This window comes from Danio aesculapii, chromosome 24, assembly GCF_903798145.1.
Source record: "Danio aesculapii chromosome 24, fDanAes4.1, whole genome shotgun sequence".
In the NCBI taxonomy this organism is placed as follows: domain Eukaryota; kingdom Metazoa; phylum Chordata; class Actinopteri; order Cypriniformes; family Danionidae; genus Danio; species Danio aesculapii.
The window spans coordinates 14,114,512-14,133,407 of NC_079458.1; the positions used below are offsets into that span (position 1 = coordinate 14,114,512).

The 18,896-nt window shown below is 34.9% G+C and overlaps 1 protein-coding gene across 1 annotated transcript in view; it reads right to left on the minus strand.

The window, feature by feature from the left end:
- ek1 (eph-like kinase 1) overlaps window positions 1–18,896 on the minus strand; it is a 117,477-nt gene that overhangs the window by 45,180 nt on the left and 53,401 nt on the right. The window contains exons 4-7 of the mRNA XM_056450580.1: window positions 17,412–17,567; window positions 16,864–17,208; window positions 7,845–7,957; window positions 4,107–4,269 (exon numbers count right to left, since the gene is read on the minus strand). Coding sequence (XP_056306555.1) covers window positions 4,107–4,269; window positions 7,845–7,957; window positions 16,864–17,208; window positions 17,412–17,567 — 777 coding nt within the window. The remainder of the gene's footprint in view (window positions 1–4,106; window positions 4,270–7,844; window positions 7,958–16,863; window positions 17,209–17,411; window positions 17,568–18,896) is intronic.

Below are 18,896 nucleotides of genomic sequence, written 5' to 3' on the forward strand. Positions count from 1 at the left end.
AAAGAAAATGTATGAATGAACGAATAATTCTTTAATTTTGTAATTGATTATTTTAATTCATTGACAGAGCAAAGAATTGTTTACAGTATTACCTATTATATATTTTCTTCTGAAGAAAGTCTTTTTTTGGGGGGTAGAATAATACCATCATGCTTAAAAAACTGCTTAAACAGCCTAAGCTGGAGGGCAGGTTTTAGCTGGTTGACCAGCCTGGTTTGAGAGGGGTTTGGCCATTTCCAGGCTGGTTTCCAGCCATTTCCCCATTTTCCAAGCCATAACCAACTATCTCCAGCTTAAACCAGGCTGGTCAAGCTGGTTTTAGCTGGTCATTTTCCAGTTTGACCAGCTAAGACCAGGCTGGAAATGGCTCAAAACCCTCTAAAACCAGGCTGGTTGACCAGCTAAAACTGGCCAACCAGTCTAGGTTGGCTTAAGCTGTGTTTTTTCAGCAGGGCAGTTTTTAATTTTAAAGTAATCATTTTAAAATTTATATTATTAAATATTTTATTCTCTCAATTGGCTAGAGCAATGGTCCCCAACCCTGGGCCACTGATCAACTGCACCGGGCCACACAAGAAATCACTAATTATTATCTGAGTCTGAATATTCTTTTATTTTGAAAAATCATTTATTTTGAAAAATTACTGATTCTCTCGACTATTTCTCAGTCACTTGAGCACCAAAATTTAACCCACAAGCAGCAAAGTGAGTAAGAAAGTTTTTTGTGTAGGGGAAAAGTCCAGGTGAAGGACCCGCAAACTGCCAAGGAATGAATCTACAACCCATTTGTCAACAAATCAGGTGAATCCAGCATGTCTGTGCTAGAAGATCACAAATGACAGCAGCTTTAGAGGCCATTCGCATATCGCATCTTTTCCACGTGCAAGTTCGTTATTTCCAAAGGAGGCATATGGATTGCGTAGGATGGCACTTTTGTTTGAGGGGGCACTTTCTCTTAAACAGAAAAAAGGGCAGGTGCTCAAGCACCCAGAGCCCCTTCTGCCCTGATAGAATATACACATTTTGGTAGACTATTACTTCAGACCAACATAGAGCATCCAAAACACTGCAGTGCTCATGAATTTTCTCCATAAATAAAACTTGTGTCAGAGTTACAGCAATGCTTTGCCAGCTTAACGTACTTTGAGAAATCTACGTAGATCCACACCCCCCAAACCCTCCGGGCCGCAGTAAAATTTTCAAGTGTTGACCGGTCCGCGGTGATAAAAAGGTTGGTGACCACTGGGCTTGAGAACAACCCACTGTTGTTTTATACCTTGACTAATGAACCTAACTAGACTAGTTATACTAATTAACGTAGTTAAGCCATTAAATGACACTTTATACTGAATACTAGTATTTTGCATTCATTCCTTTTCTTTTCGGCTCAGTCCCTTTATTAATTTGGGGTCACCACAGTGGAATGAACCACCAACTTATCTAGCATGTGCTTTACGCAACCCATCACGGGGAAACACACACACTCTGATTCACACACATACACTACGGATGATTTAGCTTACCCAATTCACCTATAGCGCATGTCTTTTTGGGGGAAACCGGAGCACCTGGAGGAAACCCACGCGAACATGGGAACAACATGCAAACTCCACACAGAAACGCCAACTGACCCAGCCGGTGCTTGAACCAGCAACCTTCTTGCTGTGAGGCAATTGTGCTACCCACAGTGCCACCGTGACACCCTATTTTGCTAAATATCTAATTAAATATCATGTACTGTCAATGCAAAGACAAAAGAAATTAGTTATTAAAACTAGTATGTTTAAAAATGTGTCAAAAATTCTTCTTTCTGTAAAGAAATTATAATTCCACAGCAGGGTAATAATTTTGCTTTCCACTGTTCATCCTGTTTAGCTATTCTGACATCATCAACAGATGCTATTAGAAACAAAAATAGCCGAGAGACTTCAGTGCAGAAACAAAGAGAACAAAGTAAGCTAAAATAAGCTGAATTTCTGCAGATGATGTTCCAATCAAACAATTTAAGAAAAAAAAAAATCTCACTCTAATCATGCGCACAGAATGCAAGCGTGCACCATATGCTACACAAACTAAGAGCCGAACGCAGCGGGGCATCTGCCGACTCTCACACTTCAGAGAAACACTGACAGAAAATCTACATGCTCAGACTTCAAACACCTCTGCGAGTGAGCAAACCGCAGCGCCACGAGTCTCCGCCGTCTCAGGGGACTAATTCAACGTGTTCACATGTATGAATATTTCACAGGCTCTTTTCACACGCATGGCAGATCGGAAATTCAATCAGTGGCATGTGATGGAAAAAATACACTGGTGTGACACAGGTTACAGTTTGGAGGGGGAAAAACAGTTGCCAGAATGTCCTTGAAAAGATGAAAATATTCAGCCGCAAATGTGAAATCACAGGTTTGGTGGCACTTGCAGTGTCAAAAAATAAAAAAGGATTTTTTTAAAAAAAGGACATTGTGAATGGGTTACAATAAAGCAGTAAGCTATGAAAAAAATGTCTATATCTACACACATATACATATACACACACACACATACATATACACACACACACACACACACATATATATGTGTGTGTGTGTGTATATACATGCATGCATGCATACATATATGCACATACATACATATGTACTCGTATATATATATACACACACACACACAATTCAGGGGGGCTAATAATTTTGACTTCAACTGTGTGCGTGCGTGCGTATGTATGTATGTATGTATGTATGTATGTATGTATGTATGTATGTATGTATGTATGTATGTATGTATATATGTATATATATATGTATATATATATATGTATATATATATATGTATATATATATATATATATATATATATATATATATATATATATATATATATATATATATATATATATATATATATATATATATATAGACATTTTTTTCATAGCTTACTGCTTTATTTTAACGCATTCAAAACGAAGGCTGAAAGCTGCTGCTCTCCAGTGCTGGAAAGAGTACTGAAAAATCTTTCTGTAGATTCTGTAGTGTATTTAGTCATTGCCCACAAGGCACACAACTTCATAAGATGTTAATATTAGGTTAGATTTAGGTTGTGATGTCAGGTGGCCAAAATTCTATGTCTAGCCAGCATGTAAGGACAATGTTATCTCAATGTCCAAAAATGACTTCAAATGGCGTTGATATTTGGTGGATTTTAGGTTGTGTTGGATATTTGTTCATCAGGTAGTATGACAACCAAAATCCAACATCCATAGACGTCAACCTAATTTTTATTTCCAAACAAATTCAACATCCCCATGACGGTGCAACGTTAGGGTATAACGTCAATCTGATGTCATGCTGACGTCCTGTGTCTGGCTGGGTGTTTAGGGCCATTCGGTAATCAGACAGTAAACATCCGTCATCCTTTCATCAGTGACATGCATCTAAACAGTCTCTGGGTCAATGCGTGTAAAGATTATGGACATCTTCTTGGACACATTTAACACTTCCAAACAGTTTGCTGCAATTATAAATCACCCATGTCTTGAGATGGTTCATTATGATGCAATTTACCTTCTATGTGCGATTCGATTGGACAGGAATTACAGGACTGATTTTTCTAATCCCCATAGACAAGAAAAAATATAGTAGTGACTGCAGGTTGAAGAAAGTAGTGGAGTAAAAGTACCAATACAGCATTCAAATTTTTCTCAAAGGAAAGTAAAAGTACACATTTAAAAAACAATTTAGTCAATTACTATTCCGTAGAAAAACTATTCAATTACAGTAATTTGAGTACTTGTAATTAGTTACTTTACACCACTGCTGCTCTCCATATAATTTTACATATAATATATTTTATATAAATTAGAATCTATTTTGTGTTCAAATGTAATCTTCATGAACTTATTTCACAGTATTAGATTGTACATTCAGGAAAGACTCTCCTTTCCCCTCATAAAACCCAGAAGAGTGGCTAAAAGTGGACAAAACAGACAAACAAAAGCACCACATGTAAACAGGAAGGTGTTTCTCCTGTCTACATCTTAAAGCTAGGTCCAAACAGGGCCTTGATTAAAATAGTTTATGAAGGCTTACAAGAGATGCTATTCCACTCACCCTCGTGGCTCGTCTCCAACTCAATCTCTCCCTTATAGTTTCCATATCCACCATCAGTACGTGCTCGAACCCGGAAGATGTATGTAGTTCCAGGTTTAAGCCCGTCCACCGTCATACTGTTGGATTTGGTCTTGAGGACAGTGTAGTTCTGATCCTGCTGGTTCTGTAGAAGAAGTAAATAATAAATGAACAAGACTGCGTTCTATGAAGATAGATGCCTCTATCTATCACACACCAATTCCTGTCGTGCAAACCTATGAACTTTGTAAAGTCATCCATAAGGAATTGGCTCCAATTTACAGAAGAACAAGAGAACAAAGCACGCAGATTGGATTCAAATCAGTCAATTGCCAATTAGCAATTAGTTCAGATGGAATTTAGTGCTCGTTCAAGCACATCCTGCCAATGTCTAACACAATGCCTTTCTTGTAGATGGATTGAATTGAATAGAAAAGCAGATTTGTGCATTTTTTTCCCCTCAAACAGGCCTAACAGCTTTTCGGTTTCCAGTAACTGGAATTTATCCAGATAAATGACATCAATCTTATTGACTGCGAGCTGTCGCCTCATTGTCCAGTTCCCATTGTCTAATCCTGGGGAGAATTGCATACAGTGTGCTCATGTTAATATTTCACGGCTTATCGATATCCATTCATCTCCCTTCATGTAAACGCTTCGCTAAAAGAGGCACGTGACGTCTCGTTTAGGGAAATCTAGCACTCGAGACAGGAACGGCACGCCCTGCGAGAGAGAGCGAGAGATGCCCATATTTCCTGTGGTGCTATTAAATCTGAGATGGGCCAAACAGGCGGCATCAAACGGATCGCGGACACAGCGGCAGCCAAGCCTGTCCATCTGTGCGCTCCATCTAAAAGCCACATAGCCCATAATCACCTGAATAAATCATAATAATTACCCATCACCCTGTCTTTATGCCACACAGCCAAATATTGCGGTGCAGGAGGGTGACACGAGGGAGCTAAACAACTAACAGCGCCAAATCACTTACTCTGTGTATAGAAATGATGCTGAAGAAAGATGACCATATATGCAATACATCATTTCTCAGTGTTTCTTTCATTCATTCACTTTCCGTTGGTTTAGTCCCTTATTTATCAGGAGTCACCACAGCGGAATGAACCACCAACTATTCCGGAATATGTTTTACGCAGTGAATACCCTTCCAGCCGCAACCCATTACTGGGAAACACCCATACACTCTCACATTAACACACGCACTCATACACTAAGGCCAATTTTTTTTTCACCCAATTTACTTATAGTGAATGTCTTTGGCCTGTGGGGGAAACTAGAGCACCTGAAGAAAACCCATGCAATATGTTATATTAAATTATTGACTTACTACAGAGTGTTGAATGCTTGATCCTAATTGGCTGATGAGCATTCAAAGGTGTGCAATTATTTTCAAGGTCTTGCATCATGGCCACATTAACACCTCGTGTGTGCATCATTTTCTAATTCTTACATAGTGTTTTTCCACACATAGACTTTGTTGGGTGGGCCGCCCAGGTATATTAACCTCTTAAGGGCCCAAGGTGTTTTTTTTACATGCATTTTTTATTTCTCTTTGCTATTTGGGCTTATTGGAACCTAATTAGAATAAAAACCTAAGTATCATCTTTTGATATGATGTGCTTTTAGAGAAAAATAATGTGCATATATGAGGACTCGTGGTCTGAATTTACATAAAACACTTGTTCCTGAATGTTTTTAATGCATATTCAGCATAGACATTTTTTTGAACATGTTTTGACTAGCAGAGAGTAAAAACATTTTTTTTTTTTTCCATTTTGGACAGTTAAAAATAGGGTTTGGGACATTTCATATGCTGCAAACAGTTGCAGGATGACACTGTATGTCTGTAACAAATATAAAACATTCAAAGTATTTTAAATAGCCACTTAAGGGCTAAAATGTGTTGTCCACGTATGTGGCCACTAATCCCTAGGAGGTTCACAGCCGCCCAAGTATATTTAGTGACACTTTTTATATTATTATTATCGTTTTACACTTTTTTTGTATCCACCCTCTACAATCAAACATCCACGATCGATTAGTGGAAAATCTTCTCTTCTTTACCCATTTTGTACTGCAGAAGAACTGTTCCACAGACAGTCTAATGTGCTCTGTAGACCCACAGAGATGCGCCTTTTGTGTCTGGATGGTTTCTAAATCTGCTAAAATGTCTGCAGTTTGGCTTTTGCTTTCACTTTCTAAAGTTGTTTAATTGTATGCGCACAGTCACAAGAGGGAGAGAAAAGTTAAAAACTTAATTCTTTAATCTAAACGACTCAGAAAAACTATTTTTAATTTGATGTCAAAATATTACATGTTTTATGCATCCAAAATTCTTTAGCAATACTGTACAAAATGTCATGCCAATAAAGCAACCTGAACTTGAATACGAGATAGAGAGAAGCAGATTTTTACCTGTCAGTGGGTGCACATGGCTTTCTCTTGGATTTCTTTTTTAATTGAACATTCTTTTTTTTACTTTAACCCATTGAAAGGAAGCAGTTTATATTAATAAACAAAAATATTGTTAAAAATTGAATTATGTTTTGTTTGTCACATAAAGTGTTTATGTGATGTGGGTAATAGGTGTGTCTCAATCCGGCTACCACCACAGATATATTTCAAACCTGTGGGAAGCACTATTATTATATACAAAATAATAGTTTTAACAGTCATGTTTTAGCACTGAAGAAAGACGATCATATATGCAATACATCAATATCTTCTCAGTATTTCAATAAAACTGAATAATTATATTCAAAACATTTAATTAAAATAATCATGTATTTAATATTACAACAAAATGATGAGGGGAAAATTAAAAATACTACAGCTTGATTTCCATCTACAATTATATATGTTTGGCTGTTTTGTATAGTATATCATTCATATATTATACCTTTCGGTATCATATTCTGATTTTTACCACAGGGTGTTGAATTCTTGATTCTGATTGGCTGATGAATAGTCAAAGGTGTGCAATTATGTGCATCATGGCCCCATTATCACCTCGGATGTGCATTATTTTCCATTTGTTACATTTATCACGATTATACAAAATTAATAAATTTAATAGTCAAGTTTTAGTGCTGTACGTTAATTTAACAGTTATAGGGCATAATAACTAGTGGAGAGACTTGTGATTTAGCCTCATCACATCCTAAATATCACATTATTTATTCCAAATCCTTCAGAGAATATTACATTCTTCATATAACATTATATACTTAAAATCACAACAAACTACAAATGATAACCAACCACATGAAATTAGATCTGACCTATTTTACACAGCAAGACTCGTTTAAAATCCAATTTATTAGATTATTGTTTTAAACTGCACGTACAGCAGGTGATACTTTCATCAAAATTCAAACACAAAATCTAAATGTCTCATTTAAAAGCAGAAAAAAAAGTGTATTTTGCTGCCTGTCAGAACAAAAAGCCTAGAAGATTTGTTGAGCACAATAATAAGTCATCAAGTCTAAAAATGTGACAGCCTTGAAGGTTTTTGGCGCACAGGACATCCATGAATGTTAATTAGAAGCGAATGAAGCATGTCTGTGTTAACATTACAGTCTCTCCCCGGGGTACGATAAAAGTGAGCTGCCATATGTCCAATCATGGTGATGAGGACTCACACAGGGCCAAAAGGTCACCCAGATTCAATTGCGCTGAAGAAAAGAAGAAAAAACATCTAACCTTTTCATAATAGGTGACTTCATATTCCACCACGGTCCCGTCAACAGGTTCTGGACCCTGCCATGCCAGCGTCACACTATCAGTGCCCTTCCTTTCCTTTAAGATGACGCTCACTGAAAGAGAAAGAGTGAGATGAATTGAGATTGATTTCCATGTAAAAGAGGAGGATTAATTGCACTTCTAATTAAAGAGTATGAGAGGGCGGTCTCGTCTTTTTTTGGGAGTGATAAATTATTCGGCGTGTGCAGTTCGAAGTCATTTTCACCCGTACTACGGCATTGGCAAGCAGCCAGAGCACCTCAACTCGTCTATTCATACACCCTGCAGCCCGAGCGGAGACAGCGAGAGAGACAGAGGTGCTAATGATGGTGTCAGATTGTGAGTACAAACGAGGGCCTCCGTTTTTGGGCCCCGGCAGCGGGTGATGAATGAAGGAGCTGGCGGTTTGCTCTTTAATGAGCTGTGTGAGTACACCGCTCTGATCGGCCTGACAGTGACACCGCTAACTGTACACACACAAACACTGTGAAAGTGGAAAAACAAACAGCTGTACACTGATATCTCGGCATGTGTTTGGTACACAGATAGAAAAAAAATACAGACACACTTTATTTATCTGCAATGAAGAAAAGCAGCTTAACATATCAGAGGAGATGGTGTAGCAGGTGAGATAGACAGCTGAACATGTTTATAATTAATTTACTCATGGACAGTAGTGCACTTTAAATGAAATTATGCTAGATAGCATATGACTTGTAATCATAGGAGAACCACTTTATGTATTAAAGAGCACATTTGTCAAATGGTACCATGTAGAACCAATAGAGGTTTTTAGATGTTACTCTACACTCACAATTTTTGCATGTGTTGCCATTTTGAATTGTTATGCATTTCTAAGGTCAACATCAATCAATTCTTTGGTAAAACTTGGTTTATTTCCTTATTTACTGTCAAAATTAAAGGTACAAAATCTGTTATTGTAATGGCACCATTTCAAAAGGTACATGTTTGTACATAACAGGACCACATTTAGCCCTTTAAATGTACCATGAAGTAGACTTTAATACCATTTGGGAACTAATACTGTATGTACACTTTAGGTACTGATATGTACATTTAAGGTAGACTATCAGAAATAAAAGGTACAAAAACTGGGGTGGTACCTTTTCAAAAGGTAAACTTTTGTCCTGTACAGGTGGACATTAGTACCTTTAGATTACACTTTTGTACCTTTAAGGTTCACTTTTGTAGCTTTAAGTTACTGTGAGGTACACATTTGTACTTTTTTGGTACCTTAACATTAATGTACCTTTAATGACCTGTTAGAAAGAAAAATGTACCGCCCCAGTGACAGATTTTGTACCTTTATTTCTGATCAGTACCTAAATATTAGTTCCCAAATGGTAAAGAAGTCTACTTTATGGTACATTAAAGGGCTAAATGGGGTCCTGTTATGTACAAACATGTACAATACCATTTGAAATGGTGCCATTACAATAACAGATTTTGTATCTCTAATTTTGACAGAAAATCAGGATTTAAACCATTTACCTTAGAATTGATTGATCTAGACCTTAGAAATATATAATTTAAAATGGCAACACATACAAAAATTGTGAGTGTAGAGTAATATCTAAAAAAAACTCTTATGGTTTTAATAAGCATGTAACTTTATAAAATGTGAAAAAAAAAACAATCACATTTTAACCTTTATTTTTGGAAATGTACTGGGTGTTTGGGGGCAAAGGAAATACAATGTATTTTAATGGTTTTTAATCCTTTTCCAAGCTAAACAAATAGACTAAGAGAAAGTTGAACACTGAAAGAACTATTCAGGGTTAACAGGTTCTTATATGGCAGTGGTTCTGTATTAGCACAATGACTACCCCACAGAAACGCTGAAGAATCATACTTGACTTCACAAGTTTCTTAAAAAGAAGCAGAGCTATACATTGTTGTTACACCTATACATTTTGGATTTCATTCAAGTTCATAATTTTCAACACCACAGCAGAATAGGTAACTAAAAACAAAGTAAAAAGAAATCCTCAAAATTATAAAAAAAAAAAAAAAAAACAATAGAATAAATGAACTATGCATTAAGCATAGTCTTGACTGTAAGAATCAAACTTCATTTGTTTCTTATTAAAGCTGCAAAACATTCCCAGTACTGGGTTGCAAATGGAAGGGCATCCATTGTGTAAAACATATGCTGGATACGTTGGCGGTTCATTCCGCTGTGAATGAATAAAGCTGAAAAAGTCCTTACTAAAGACTTTTATTACATAACGAAAGAGAGTTTATGTAAATAATAATCACTAAGCACCAGGTTTTGATAGATTTTGCATGTATTGGACCATTTAGGTATGCACATTACGCTAAAAGATAACTTTAGATAAAACGACTTTATATGTGCTATTCTACTCCATCTCTGAGATGGAGCACATGCACAGAACAGTTTGTGCTTTTAAAAACATGAATAAACCTAACATACATCAGTAAATCAAGCATGCATGCTGTAAAAGTTACATTGCATGATTTTATATGGTTCTTGATTATTGTTCTTCCATAATCTTTGTAAGCCAAGGTTGAATTTTGAAAAATAGCACAGCCATAGTGTGTGTATTATCCTATTATCATGTTTGACATCTCAGTATAAAATAAATGAATATAATTTTTGCACTGATTTAGTTCAGTTTGAAAGCTTTGAAGTTTTAAAAAACATGGCAGTGAAGTCTATTTGTGATATTTTTGGTAACATTATAAATGTCTACACAGTCACTTTAGATCATACTGGTCAATATTGGGATGTGAAAATAAGGGATATCACCCCCTAAATAAGTCCCCAAATTACTAAATATGTTCTTCTGGAGCTGTTTCATTGTAAATAAACAGTCAAACGGTCAGTTATATGGTTTATTATTATTATTTACAAAAGAAAAAAAAAGTATACATTAGCAGCAAATACATTAGCTTATTAAAATTAATAGCTATTATAAAGAAAAAGAATCAAGTTATCAAATCTCATCTTAATCTTTTCTTCACTGTATAACTTCTGATTCTGATTATCATTCTGATTAAAGAACAGCGAATGAATCTCATTTATTTAGATTTTTCATTTGATTACTTTAAATAACAGAGGTGTCACTTTAAAAACACACACATCTAACATTATAATGAAAGCATTCGACTGCTTTCCTAACCTTTTCATGCTCATTTAGGACAACATTAGTTGTGTTTGAAAAAAGAAAAACACCAAGATCGACATCTTTAGATGTTATTATTATTATTATTATTATTATTATTATTATTATTATGTGTATAAGTCTGTCAAAACCCAAACCTTTGCTTCAAATTGTGTGTACAGAATCTGTTTGGGAAACAGCGCCTATTTATCACTATGGAGCGCATCTGACAGTCACGCACCGCTATATGACAGTGTTGAGGATGGTATAGGAGGGGCAACAACAAACAAATAAAAATAAACAAACGGCGCCTGTAATGAAAAAAAAGGGAATCCTGTCGTTTATATATTTATTTCAAAGTGTTTTCATACCTAAATAAAATGAAAGCACAGAACAGACTCACATTTAAGAACAACGGGCGTCCCCTGGTGGTTCAGCGGTATGGGTTGCGTATAGGGAGGATTGGTTCTTTAATTTTTATTGCCACCCTTCATAGAAAGACTGAAAATACGAGAGAAATACAGGAAAATACCTTTACGGGATGAAAGCAGGATAGAACTGTAAAATAGAGGAGAATCCAGGGAAAATACCTGTCAACGGGAGGGTTGACGTATGTTGACAGGTATGCTTTAGATTCAATTCACTTTGTACTTGCTGAATTTCAGTGGCGGTGTAAACAGTCAAAATATCACATTTTATTTAGAAATGAATCATCAAGAATAATTTTTTTGTCTTTTTTAGCATTTTTTGTAATCTTAGTCATGTAGTTTGTAGTCTTTTTGTAGTCTTAAAGAATCTTTTTGTAGTCTTTAATAACAAAAGCCAACACAAACACGTCCTGCGTCAACTATCTTGCATTAACCATTCATATATGTAGCATTAAAACACCTATTCCTTACATATCCATAAATCAGCTTTACGCAACACATTCATCATTCCACACTTCCTCCCAATTTGCATTTATAAATATTCTGTCTGCCATCTCTCTCACACCTGCCGATGAAAGACGTGCTCCGAAACATCAGTCAATATCCGCATCATGCAAAACATGCAAGCGGAGGCTCTACTACATCATCCCAGAAAGCCTCCTCTCGACACTCTTCAATATTTCAAGCAGCACAGACCAGAGGCCAAGCACTCAAAACATTGACCAATCGCGGCCGCCCAGACCTCAAGCAGGCCCCTCCCATGCTGGCATTTCCATGGTTACAGGCATGTCAGCTCTCATAAGAGTGAGGGGCTGTTGATGTGGGCATTCAGGGTGAGTCTCTTCTCAGGCTTCTCATTACGCAGCCTGTCTCTTGATCTCTGAGGGCCTGAATCACAGTTAACCGCTGGATCAGGAGAGCTTGTATCTCCTCTCCACCAATGACAGGTGGACAGACACACACTGAGAGAGGTTTAAAGGTCACGGATAGAAAAAGAGGAGCCACTGAAGTACAGAGCAAGCAGTGTTAAATTCTGAAGCCGGAGGTAGGAGACAAAAATTCGGAGGTTTAAAAGTTCAGTTGTGTGACTGGGGATTTTATTAACTGGGAAATTGCTGACAGACGTTGAATAATACGTAACCTTGATCCTTCTGACAGAGAGAACGAGTTATGAAATATCTGCATCACAAAAGGACACAAAAATGGATACTGCATAAATAAACATTGCATGTCCTTGTAAAATGATTATTGTGTAGAACAAAGGGTTTGGTATTTAGATGTTAATGACACTCATTTTCAAGCATCCACTTGCAACAGCTCCATAATAACAACAATCAAAAAAATGCACATTTTAAATTATATAATAGGACATTTTTAATGTATAAATGGCTCTTTTATACTGCATATTTTAAACACACATTTTTATTATATTAGATTTTTTTATTATTTATATTTTATTTATTTATTGCAATATAAATTTCTACATTTATAAGTTAAAATATTTTATATCATATTATTTTATTATATAACAATTTGACTGAAAACAAAGCAAATGCTTTAAATTAATCTAAATAAATAAATCATTAGCTGCAAAAAATATTGAATAATAACTTGATACAAGACTATAAAATACCTCAATAAATTTGATATTTTATATAGTATTTATTAGTATACTATTATTGATATTGCATACAATTTGTAAGAATGCCAAAACAAGTGAAAATATAAAGTTAATCAAATAAATAAAGAGTAGATGCAGAAGAAATTGTAATAATAATAAATAATTATTTATATAAAACTTCACATTTCTATGTTATTATTTTATTTGGATATTGTACAATATTATTCATATTACATACAAATTTTATCAAACCAAAGAACATGATATTTAAAGAGACCCCCTACTTTTTCACATTTTTTTTTTGTGATAAAAATGACTGATTTTGTGGTGATAATTGCCAAAAATGTTATATTCAACAAAGGCGGCAAACAAGCTTTGTGCCAGCCTTTTTAATTTAATAAATTTGCATTTTTGGAGCTTTTTTTTGTTGTTGAATATATAATTTGCATCTTTTGCATTTTGTGGCTGAGCACCCAGTTAAGAGGGATGTGCGTGTTTTTGTACAGTTTTTCATTGTTTTAATTCCCAGAAATTTGCAGGCAATTTTGAAATAAAAAAATTGTATAAAAATAAAATAAAATAAAATAAAATAAAATAAAATAAAATAAAATAAAATAAAATAAAATACATACATACATACATACATACATACATACATACATACATACATACATACATACATACATACATACATACATACATACATACATACATACATACATACATACATACATACATACATACATACATACATACATACATACATACATACATACATACATACATACATAAAAAAATAAATAAATAAATAAATAAATAAATATATATATATATATATATATATATATATATATATATATATATATATATATATATATATATATATATATATATATATATATATATATATATATACACAGATTGCCGTAAAACTCGTCAATAACAGGAAAGCCTTTTTTCTTCTTAACTGCAGGGAAAGAGTTAATCAAATCATTTATCAAATTAACTTAATACCAGCCATACATGTACAGCACAAATATTGTCCTTCAATTCAGTCATGTCCAGCGGTCGTCATCCTTGGACCACTCTCCATCATTGTAAGCTGCTTGCTTTTCTGTCTGTTCCATTGGTCCATTTGTTAGATGTTTGCTCCTACTTCTTTTTTTTTTTTTTTTTTTGCAGGATCGCAGAAATTTGCAACTTTTCGTTTATTTTGCATTGGATTCAGCAATCACCGAATTGCGAAAAACTAGAGGGTCTGTATAGAGTAATAAGAAAATATATTTTGAGAAATAAATGAATAATTAAACAATTATGTGAATGGATGGATAAAAGAATAAATAGAATAAATATTAGATATAGAAATGAATTATTTATTCATGCAAATCTCTTACTGTGATGAAGCATATTGTATTGATTCATTGATATAAAATAAGGATGTAGGAATGCCAAAGCAAATATAAATATTTCCAGAAATGTAGATATATTTAGAGAAATTAATTAATAAAGCAAATAACTGAATAGCACTGTTTGCTGCTATGGTTCATAATACAGAGCAGCCCTGTAAAATTTCAAAGCAGGAGATCAGAGGGAAAAATACAAGAGATTTTAAGAGCACATGTGTAAAAATGTGTGACTGAGGACTTTTCTTTTACCTTTTTGAAGGACATTAAATACTAGATAACCCTGACCCTGCTGACAGAGTGAGAGGGTTATGAAATATGTCACGTTTTATCAAATGTTTGTTGGTACCAATTCAATTAAAAAAGGCAAAAAAGGGAAAAAAATATTGTATGTCCTTGAAAAAATATTTAACAAAGGGCTTGATATTTTGAAGAACCCTAACATGTAAACAAATCCACTTTATATACGAGAAAGTATTTTGTATTTTCATTTATAATTACTACATGTTTACACACACACCAATATTCTTATTACATATTATTATACTTAAATTAAATTCTCTATGCATTAATTGCAACATAAATATTGTAGATACTATTAGACCATATTGATTTTATATAACAATTGCCATTGCAAGCTGAATCGATTTCAATTAATTATTTCACAATAAATAAATAATTAATCATTATAATAAATAAATATTAGATGCAGAACTTTATATATTAAACTGACACACAACAATGAATTACTACATTAATATTTAATAAAGCATTACATTATAATAGTCATAAAACAAATCATAATCAAAACAAAGCAAATTAAACTATATTTAGGAAATGAATCAACTTGATATAATATTTTAATCATATTAGTTAAAAATAAATAAATGGTTACATTCGTATTTTATTTAGCATTGAATAATATGGAATCAAGTCAGCTAAACCTTTGAGCAATTTTGTGTTTAAAAGACCTCTAATAGACATCTAAATATAGACATCTTGGCTAATACAAGGCTAAATTTAGACTTTAAGTGACAACTAACAACAATATAACAGACCTGTCTTTAAAAAAGCAGCAAACTTAGCTTTGTTTTAGCCAGTAGATCTTTGTTTGGACATCTATTAGATGTATTTTCTTCGCACACTAAAAAATTATTGTTGCAACTGAATTTCCAACAATAATATTATAATATTTAAATATTTTGTGCTAAAAATATCTAAATATAGACATCTTGGCTAATACAAGGTTTTATTTTGGCTGTAAGTGACAACTAACAACAATAACAACCTGTCATCAAAAAGACAGGAAACTTAGCTTAGCTTTAGCCAATAGATCTTTGTTTAGACATCTATTAGACGTCTTTTATTCGCACACTAAAAATGCTAACTAAACTAAAATTGAAAATGTTTAGAGACATTAATCTAATGAACAAATAAGTATAAGCTGCAGACATTAATGAATGAACTATTTATAAAAAACTATATACAGATTTGCTTTCCATTTCTGATTTCTCAAATATAAACTCAGTAGTCATAATAATAAAATGATAAAATAAATTTAAATAATCTGAATCTTCCACTATGCTGACACATAGGCATTTATGGCTCAGCCCTCTTTTGAAAAAAAGTCTGGCAGCACAATCTCATTTGAATTTAAAGCAACAGTCCCCAAAATGGCACAATTAGGATCAAAGCCTAAAAGGGGCAGTTTCAAAGAGTTATAAAGCATTGCTTACACGGTATGTTAAGCTGAAAGTTCACATACACACTCTAGGGACATCAGAGACATATTTTACATTTATTAGGTAGATGTATAGTAGGTCCCCTTTAAACAGTCCAAGTATGTTTTGGTGCATGAATTGGCATTGTGCAGACGTTAATAAATCACAATTGGATACTTTAATTGGTAGGTTTAGGGTTAGGGTTGTCACAATACTGGAATTCTGTACCAATCAATACTAAAGTTTTAAAAACGTCCATTTCCTGCTAACATTTGAGCGCTATTGAGCACGTTCTTAAACAGTGCTGATTTTCCATTGTGTTCACATGCTCAACAGAAAGGACTGTGATTGGCTGTGAAGGTCATCAGTTCACTGAACTCACTGCTGTTTACTGAGTGTGACTCCAGATACAGGGACACTGGAGTGTTTCAGTCACGTTGGTCAACAGTTTACCTTTACATTTACTTTTAGAATGGTTTAATACGCAGGTTCTTAAAAATCAGAACCCAGGTTTGTACAGTCCTCTTGTAGCTTCAGCCATTTAGAGCTGGCTCTGACATTCGCTTATACCAAACCCAAGCACCCTGACACTCTAACTTACAGTAAGACAGACAGAAAACCTGTTGTTAAAGAAACAGAATGTACCAGTGTGACATCTCACCTGTCTGACTGGTAGTGACGTTGACAGACACCAGCTGACGTGGACTGGGGCTCAGATCTGACACTCCATTCAGGGCTTCAACGCTGAAGGTGTAATTGGTGTGAGGCTGCAGTTCAGTGACCAGAACTCTGGGGTGCGTCAAGCCGAACTGTCTGGGGTTGAAGTGTGCACCACTGCCACAGGGAACGCACCTCTCTGATGCCCCAGTTTCTCCAGAGCACTTTCTGCAGTGAACACTATAGCTGACATCTCCACGTCCACCACTGTCTCGGGGAGGACTCCATTCCAGGGTCACCGCTGTCTCGTTCACCATTGAAATCGGGTTTCCTGGTGCTGAAGGTGGTCCTGATGACAGAAGTAAAGCAGGTAACACTTTAGTATAGGGACCAAGTCTCACTATTAATTGCCTATAATTGACATGTTGGCTGTTTAAAATTGCATACTGTATTCTACAACAGTATGTACATCCAATAGCTAATCTTACTTACTATACATCGATAATTAACGCACCCTTAATGTTTCATTGAAAAAATTGTGTATCAGCTTACTTGTGCAGGCCATAGAGCGAGGGTCTGATTCTGCTCGATAGAAACCTCGCTCACACACACACTCGGAGGCCTTGTCCTGGTGAGAGTAGCTGTGTGGAGGACACTTCACACAGTACGCATCCATAGCTGAGGCCTTGTAAAAGCCTGACCGGCAAGCTGTTGAAGAAAGAAATATATTTATAGATTTTTCTGTTTATGTATTTGGTAGATAACAATAAATCCATTGGCAGAACGATAGACACAATGACAAATAACAGAACGATACGATACGTACGGAACGTTAAATGGACGAAATGATAAACAATCTACTGTATATACGATGAATGATCAAACAATTAAATGCAAAACAATCTGAAAGACTAAATAGAATGATCAACAAACAGAGATATAGACCAATTGGGTTAAACGAATGTACAAAAACAATAAGAAAGAACAAATGATAGATGACAACAAACAAACAAATAATCAGATGACTAGAAATATAATTAAAAGACTATTCAATAAAATAAGCAAACAAAAGAAAAAACAAACAACGTATCATTAATAAGACAAACAGAGGGATAGAATGAACAAATAAACAAGAAATGGGTAAAACAAAACAAAAAAAAACGGTAGAGAGAACAAACAAATGATATATAGATAGAATAAGCGAACAAACAATAGACAAATGCCAAAACATACAATAGATGGTAGAAGAGACAAAAAAAAAACAGAAAGAACAAAATTGGCAGATGGTAAGAACAAAAAATAGATGAATGCAAAAGTAAAAACTGAAAAAATAGATTGAACAAATGAAAGATGACAAAATGATCAAACAAAAATGCAAATAATGATGAATAGAAAGAACAAATAAGGAGAAGATGAAAGACAATGGACGAACGGACGGACGGATGGATTGACGGACGTAAGTTACAACTGGATGGATGGACAGATGAATGGATGGATGGACAGAAGAAACAACTGGATGAATGAACGGATGAACAGATGAATGGATGGATGAGCAGAAGAAACAACTGGATGGATGGACAGATAGACAGATGAATGGATGCATGGACAGAAGAAACAACTGGATGGATGGTCAGAAAAAACAACTGTTGGATAGGCGGATGAATGGACAAGAAAGAACTGGATGAATGGACAGATGGACAAGAAACAACTGGATGGGTGGCGGGATGGACAGATGAATGAATGGATGGATGGACGGACGGATGAACGAATGGACAGAAGAAACAACTGGATGGATGGACAGAGAAAACAATTGGGTGGATGGAGGGATGAAGGAATAGATTGACAGAAGAAAACCACTGTATGGATGAAAGGACAGAGTAATGGATGGATGGTAAGAAGAAACAACTGGATGGATGGACAGAGGAAACAATTGGGTGGAGAGACAAGAAACAACTGGACAGATGGATAGACGGATGGATGGATGAACGGAAGAAACAACTATACAGATGGACGAATGGACAAAAGAAACAACTAGAC